Source organism: Rutidosis leptorrhynchoides, chromosome 5 (genome assembly GCF_046630445.1).
Source record: "Rutidosis leptorrhynchoides isolate AG116_Rl617_1_P2 chromosome 5, CSIRO_AGI_Rlap_v1, whole genome shotgun sequence".
In the NCBI taxonomy this organism is placed as follows: domain Eukaryota; kingdom Viridiplantae; phylum Streptophyta; class Magnoliopsida; order Asterales; family Asteraceae; genus Rutidosis; species Rutidosis leptorrhynchoides.
This window is the reverse complement of record NC_092337.1, coordinates 460,485,772-460,493,626: the sequence shown is the minus strand read 5'-3', so window position 1 is coordinate 460,493,626 and position 7,855 is coordinate 460,485,772. Positions and strand designations below refer to the sequence as shown.

The window sequence follows — 7,855 nt, the reverse complement described above, 5'->3', positions numbered from 1 at the left end:
ATCAATCAATAATGCACTCTGTTGTTATTAATTTTTTCTTCTAAGCATCTTATTATGGTTTTTATAATATTTGTAGATTGCTCCATCATTCATGAATGGACATATGATGCCATGTGCCATGATTTACTTAATATGGATGGAAATAAATATGTTCACGAGGTTAGTCTATGGTTGTGGGCGTAGTAGATTGTTCATTCCTTGAGTTTTATCTTTTTGTTATTTGTTATTATTAGTATATACATATATACATACATACATAAAGTAATTATACTAGTTAGTACTTAGGTTGCAAGCAAAACAGGTGGGCTCCCTGAAAAAAAAGAGGTCCTGCTGGAAGATCATGATCCTGTATGGCTAGAGCTCCGCCATTCACATATTGCAGATGTACGTCTCATTTGTTTGTTATTATTATTTTTATTATAATTATAATTATAATTATTGTTATATTACTTACTTATGGCCAGAGCTTATAAATGTTTTCTGATCGATTGTGTCTTGTCAGGCTAGTGAGCGGCTGCATGATAAGATGACGAGCTTTGTCTCAAAGAATAAAGCTGCACAAATGCATGGTTCAAGGTTTGGTTACATGTCATAATTTATTTTTAATTATAATAATAATATGTGTTTTCAAAATATAAAATACTCTAACAAAGATGACCTATATTATGTGGGTCTATGACTAAATGTTGTTGATAGTATTTATTTAATCAGAATAAGAGTAGTAGTATGTTTTTATAATGGTGTCCATTAAGGCTGGCTCACTGTAGCTTATATATACTTCCTACAATGTACATTTTATATTAGGTAGTACTGAATATTTGTACATATAATGGTTACAAATATCCTTGTTGTTTTTTGTGTGTAGAGGTCTTAGTGAGTTCTCTACTCGGGGCTTGCAAAAGATGGTGCATTCATTGCCACAATATACTGAACAGATTGACAAACTATCTCTGCATGTTGACGTAAGTTCATATAAAAGTTTATATTTTTGATGATGCTCATCTATGTTTTACTCATAAACTATTTTCATTTCTCAATAAAGAAGTGTTAATGCAAAATTGTTGGTTGTAATTGTGTACGGATACGGTTGACGCAGATTGCTGCCAAGATTAACAGTATAATTAGGGAGTCGGGACTCAAAGAAGTGGGACAGTTAGAACAGGACCTTGTGTTTGGAGATGCAGGAACCAAGGAGGTCATCAACTTCCTTAGAACAAAACCAGTAAGTAATACTAATGATTATCTATTAGTGGGATTAATATCATAAATACCTTCAATACTCTATTAGACAGGTGTATTTTTTAGTAATGTATAAAACATGTCTTGATTCCTGTATAACTGAGCTGCCTGTTTGTATAGGATGCTCCTCGTGAAAATAAGTTGCGATTATTAATGATCTATGCTGCAACTCATCCAGACAAGTTTGAGAGTGATAAACTTGCAAAGTTAATAGAGGTAAAGCTTTTAACTTTATTGTCAATTATTACTAAATGTATACATTTTATTTGATACTTGTATATATTTTATGAAAATTATAGTCCGTGTATTAACTGAGCTACCTTTTTTGTATACGTTGACTAGTTAGCAAGAATTCCTGCTGATGACATGAATGCTGTATACAACATGAGGTTTCTGGAGGGATCATCAGATGTCAAAAAGAACTTAATTGGAGCCTTTTCTTTAAAATTTGATGTTCACAAGGTTATTTTATTTTATATATATATATATATATATATATATATATATATATATATATATATATATATATATATATATATATGTATATATGTGTATATATATGTGTGTATATATGTGTATATATATATATGTGTGTATATATATATATATACACACACACACATATATATATATATATGTATGTATGTATGTTATTATTATAAAGTCTTTCACCTCTTGTTACTTGTAGTATTTCTGAATTTCGTCCCTTGTTTCGTGTCGATGCAGAAGAAGCATGGGTTAAGAAAAGATCGTGCAGCTGATGAACAATCAGCGTGGCAGTTATCACGATTTTATCCTATCATTGAGGTACGTATGTATTGTTTCTTGATTGTTTGTTTAAGGAACCAATGAATGAATGAATCTTACACCGTGTGTCTTTCTTTTATTTATTTATTTCAGGAACTAATCGAGAAGCTTATTAAAAATGAACTGCCAAAAAATGATTACCCATGTATGAATGATCCAGCTCCCACTTTTCATGGGAGGACTCAGACTGAGTCAGCAAGAATGGTTGATGTTCCATCTGCACCTGCTGCTGCTGCTGCTGCTCATTCAATGAGATCCAGACGAGCAGCAACATGGGCCAGACCCCGAGATTCTGAAGATGGTTACTCTAGGTGTGCATCATTCTACCTGTTGTATTTTTTTTATTTAATATTATTTTATCAATAAAAAGCTATTCTGAGCATAATTTTTTTTCTTCTATTGCAGTGATTCTGTTCTAAGACATGCATCTAGTGATTTTAAGATGGGTCGGCGTGTTTTTGTGTTCATTGTTGGCGGAGCAACTAGATCAGAGGTAGATTGTCTATTATTTCTAAAAATGTGCAGTTTTTTTTTTTTTATGACAATCACGTAGAAACTTACATTACATCCTACTGCTATTGATCGTCTCAGCTGCGCGTTTGCCACAAGTTAACGACCAAGTTGAAGAGAGAAGTTGTTCTGGGTTCATCTAGTCTTGATGATCCAACACACTTCATTACGGTCAGTAACTTATCTCTTTTTTTTTTTCCACTTAATTTTTTTATTTTTAAGTTGATGCTTTAATTAAGAAAGTTAAAACATGATAGTTGTATCTTTTATGGTCATATTTGCAGAAACTGAAATTGCTGACTGCAAATGAACTCTCATTGGATGATCTTGAAATTTAGGGATTTATTTGTGTAGCACAGGCGGTTAAATGGTTTTGGGTTTGTAATCATATCATAATACAATACATACAGTCAGCCTCTACTTCCCATTATTTATTTTACTACTATTTGGCTAGTGTGTAATATACGGCCCACTTAACCCATTTACGTGATCAGTTCACTCAAACATCTTGTGCCAATCGAAGATGCATTAACTTCATAAAAGATGTCCCTCCTCCACCTTTTGCAAGTGTGTTTTCTTTTATCAAGTAACATTGTTCATCATAACTATTATTAGTGTATATGTATATATATAATCGATTCTTTCACTCTTTTATCCATTCCTTTTATCGTGCAAAACTGTGTTTTCTTTTATCCATCCTATCCGAGATCCATTCTTTATTGTCGAAATCTGCTTAATTTTGGTGGTAGATGTCCTTGTGATTAATAAAAAACTTTTCATTAGCTTTTTAAATAGTACGGAGTAATAATTTGGTGGCTGATGGACTAATAGAAACCCACTCTTTGCCATTATTACATGACCATCATTTCAATGTTGCTACATCAAATATACTTCCAAAAACTCTTAAGTATTTCTTTAAAATTTCATGATGTGTATTTCTTGTTAGGTACTACTTTACTAATGTTATTTTTTTAAGTGAACTTGATACTAGGATTACTCATAATAGTTATGCGGACGCTTATTGTGATGTGTAATTAAGCAAAATGGATGAAGACCACTAAACTTTAGTGTTTCTAACATAGTATGTGTGTGATTGTAACGGCGTTAAATAGAATTAAAATGAAAATAATTATGATACCAAAAGGAAACAATTCCTAAAAGCATGAAAATAGGCCATCCAAGGAGGAGACAATATTAGCTGGCTGGGTTGGAATAGAATAGCAACCAAAGTAAAACCAAAGTAAAACCAAACCAAACCATAGGTAAGAAATAAAGTAACCCAACCCAACCCACCCCACTACAACTACAAAGTAGTACTACCAAGTAGTAGTAGCATTATTTTGATTCCAAATACATCACCATTTTCATCTTTTATTATTATTATTATTATTGGTGGTGGCCCTTTCAGTCCGTACATTTTGGTGGACCAGTTTCACGTAAAGCTCGACGACTACTCAACCATACTTTCTTTTTGTATTTGCCATTTTCAAATTTCTTCGTATTATTTTTCCAGCAAATCAAGTACTACTCCGCTCCATTTCATTCATGGGCAACTCAATTATAATTAAATTATTATTAAATTAAATCTATTGGGGTTGGGCCTACTGTCAAATTAGTACCAAATGTGTACCACGCATTGTATTCTTGACTTTTTCAATAGATGAAATAATTCATTTATTGTAATCGTACACCCAAAGGGTTTGGGCCAATTAAGGTTCAGTACATTGACTATACGAAGATTTCATACATCTCTTCGTTTTTATGATATATATTTGATACCTTTTTGTTGAAACATCATTTCTAGTTTCATCTCATGTACCTTATTGTAGTTGAATTATCCCCCCCTTCTATAAGCTTCTTTTACATGTGGAAATAAATAAAATAAATGGTGTAGCATAAGATTCTCCTTTTTTTTTTATTTATTTATTTTTTAACTAGTTAGGAGTCACTGACAGAGGTCTCCATTAGAATACCACCCACCCAACCGATCATATCCATGAAACGTGCCAGGAGTAAACTGCATTGAAAAAAAACCCCTCGAGGATCAAACTTTGACCTTTCGCATCCACCGAATAACCCGAATAACCCGAGTACTACTGAGGCAATGTAGAAGTGGCAAGATTCTCCTAATTCATTTTCCAATACCATAACTATAAAACTATAATTATAATTATCATAATAAATCAATAAACTAATTATTTATTGCTATATCTACACATTTGATGAAGTAAAACCAATCTTGAGTTCGTTAAGCAAGGCCATTTCTTTCAAAATTGCCATTTCAACCTCAAGGAATGGTACTAAAATCATCTAAATCTAAAACAGTGACTAAAACAAACACCTCCTGCATAATAAACTATTAATTATGAAAAATATAATCAAAAGCACGAAAAAGATGAAATTTTTACGGAGAGGTAGTATCAAACAGAACCTCATTGACCATATCATCATCCCCATTAGCCATTGCAAAAATGTCCCCATCTTTATTATCAATATCATTAGATGATGACTCCCGGTTCTCGAGCCTTGATTGAGCCGCAACGAAAATCAACTTATGTGCCTTTTCCATACCATTTCTCGATTGAGCCCATTTCGGAAAAGACCAATTCCATTTGAATCCACATGAAGTAGCATGAAGAAAGATCAATCTCACTGCAACTTTCCTTAATGAACTGAATTCGGTTAGATAAGTTTCCCAAACGAGCCTGCTACTTTGCGGGTTGGCTATTTTCATCTTACCTGTTACTGGATCCCTTTGTTTAAGCTGCACTGCTTGAGCATAAACTGGATCAAGTCCATCTGTCCGCCATTTCATAAGCTCCATTAACGCAATATGAGCTTCTTCTCGTGACACAAGCCGTGTTATAAGCTTGTCGACATCCTTTTCTTGATCAGGAGTCAAGCATTTAAAAGGAGGCACATACTTACCATTTCTATCCCTTATCAAATAAAATGGATCAAGTATAAACGCAGCCGCCCAAGCAGGATGATAGTTTCTCTTGAACCTATTATCAAAAACATTTTCTACATGACTCTCATTCATCTGAAACTTCAAACACCATTCCTTAATTTTCAATCTGAGTTCTTCCCAAAGAGGCAAACATTGCCCAATTCTAGGCCTTTCTTTCTCGATTTCACGAGCCATACCTTTAATCAACTCAACCAACGAATGAGCCGCTTCGAGTTCCCTCCAAAATAGGGGATTTCTCATTGTTTCCTCAATCTCTCTTGCAATTTGATTGTCCATTGACACTAAACGATAACTCTCGTCATGTAAAACCAATTGTAATGTTGTTGATGAAGTTAACAAATCTTCCACCATATTAAAAGCAGATTCGTATTCAAGCTCAAATTCACTACCCAACGGTACTCGTAGTAACCGGGCTCGACCCGATTCTTGAAACTGATACTTGAGAAAAGAATGCCTAATTTGGGATGTTGTATTCACAAAGTTTGCTACTTTATAACAATTAATAATCACATTCTTGAACAATGGTAATTCCTTGCTAAAATCTTGAATCAAACTTTTAACCCCTTGAAACTGACAGGAAAGATTAACCATCCATTGATGTTGATTTTCAAGATTCTTTAAAGCTTTTGATTTGAATTTATCAGAAACAATGCCAACACATTGTTGCAAATTATTCCCACAAATGTCAATAATTGTTTCCATCAAAACATCTTCTGCCTGCTTTGAAAAAACATACCCATTTGCAAAAACACCTTTTCTATAAACACTTGTTCCATTAGGTAAATTAACAAACAAATTCACCAATTTTTCACCTTTTTTTGATTTCCACCCATCTGCTGAAACTTGAAAGAACATTGCATCACGAATTCGTGCTTCAGATTCCGATTTCGCACTTTGGTACTTCAAATCCAGTCTTTCACCAGCTAGTTCCCGGGGAGTTATCCCCGGTAACCCAATTGAATTCAGAAAAGTTTTGAACTTTAAATGATTTATACTTGAAAATGAAACTGACCCACAATTTTCATACACCCAATCTGCTAATAATTCAAGTGATGAATCAATTTGTGATTTGGTCAACGTTTGACTAGGTGGTGGTAATGATTTGGGAGATTTTAATTTCTTCACACTATCTTCCAACATTGCTAATGCACCCAAATCATCTTTTCCACCTGATAACTGATGGTACTGCTGGTTATGCTGAGAGTACAACAAGCCACTACTGCTACTTACACTCACCACCGTCGCAGGCGCCGGCAATGCAGTTGCCGGATCAGGTCTGCTAGGGTACGACCCGTCAATTGAAAACCTAGCCGGCTCGATCATATTGATCGGAGCAACTGAGTGAGTAGCGGCGTTACGTTTCCGGTTGCCGGAGTTCCGTTTCCGCTGGTTTTGCGACGAAGGTGACAAATTCATGACTCCCGTAGGGTAAATTGAGGAAATTGGATTTGGGTTTGATGAATCAGAGTTGAAATTGGGACATGTACCTCGTTTAAGATGTTCGGAAGCTGTTCTTGATGGGTTTGAAGCAGAGAAAACGGCACCGCATAAACAACAACGGAGTTTGACGGCTTTTGGTAAACCGGTGTCTGGATTATGTACGAGAGTAGGTTCAAGATGTGACCAGTACCAAGCTCCTTTTCCTTTTATGGCTTTTGTACGGACCATCACAAGACCTTCATATCGTTTATTTACAACTTTGACTTCCGTTGACTCAGGAGCTGCTGGTGGTGATAACTGTTGGGTGTTCACTGTACTAGTCTCTGTCGCCATTACAACCGGTAAAGTTTCAAGCTTTCTTGATTTCGATGAAGTTTACAAATTTCTTGATTTTCCGACCAGATATCAAGATTTAATGATTCCGAAAGAAGAGTACTAGAATGAGGTAATAGATATTGTGGGTATGTGAGAAAATGACTTGTTAATAATGGGTATTGGATTTATATCTATTTAGTTGGTATCATTATTTTAGTTGGAGTGAGATGTGTGTATGGAAGAGGACGGTGGCCGGAATACAAAGAAGTGGCGGTGGTCCATGGTGGCTCCGACGAGTAGTTTTAGAATTTTGATGTAGTTGTTGGAAGAAGTTTCTTTGTGTGTTTGGAAAAGAGAGATGGTGGAAAGTGGGAAGGGGAGTGTATGAGTCAAATATGGGTTGCCTTTTGTTTTGCTTATTTTCGTATTAAAACAACATTTAATTTAACTTATTTTGTACAAGTAGCATCTACTCCGTAAGTAATAAAACTATTTCGGTTTAAGAATAATAATCTCTCTTGGCAGTTGGGCTAAACAACTAAATATAAGTAAATATAATATAAGTAAATATAA

At 34.5% G+C, this 7,855-nt stretch overlaps 2 protein-coding genes across 2 annotated transcripts; one reads left to right on the top strand and one right to left on the bottom strand.

Annotated features, from left to right (window-relative positions):
* The first annotated feature begins 737 nt into the window (after positions 1-737).
* Positions 738-2,894, top strand: LOC139850216 (SNARE-interacting protein KEULE-like). Its single transcript, XM_071839802.1, has 10 exons — positions 738-763; positions 866-962; positions 1,097-1,222; positions 1,360-1,455; positions 1,582-1,701; positions 1,966-2,046; positions 2,140-2,357; positions 2,452-2,539; positions 2,638-2,727; positions 2,841-2,894. Exons 1-10 carry the CDS (start codon positions 738-740, stop codon positions 2,892-2,894), a joined length of 996 nt encoding a protein of 331 aa, XP_071695903.1.
* Positions 2,895-4,776: 1,882 nt separating this feature from the next.
* Positions 4,777-7,639, bottom strand: LOC139847964 (uncharacterized). The gene has a single exon (XM_071837706.1). The coding sequence runs from the start codon at positions 7,298-7,300 to the stop codon at positions 4,961-4,963; it is 2,340 nt and encodes a 779-aa protein (XP_071693807.1). The 5' UTR covers positions 7,301-7,639; the 3' UTR covers positions 4,777-4,960.
* Between the last annotated feature and the right edge of the window lie 216 nt (positions 7,640-7,855).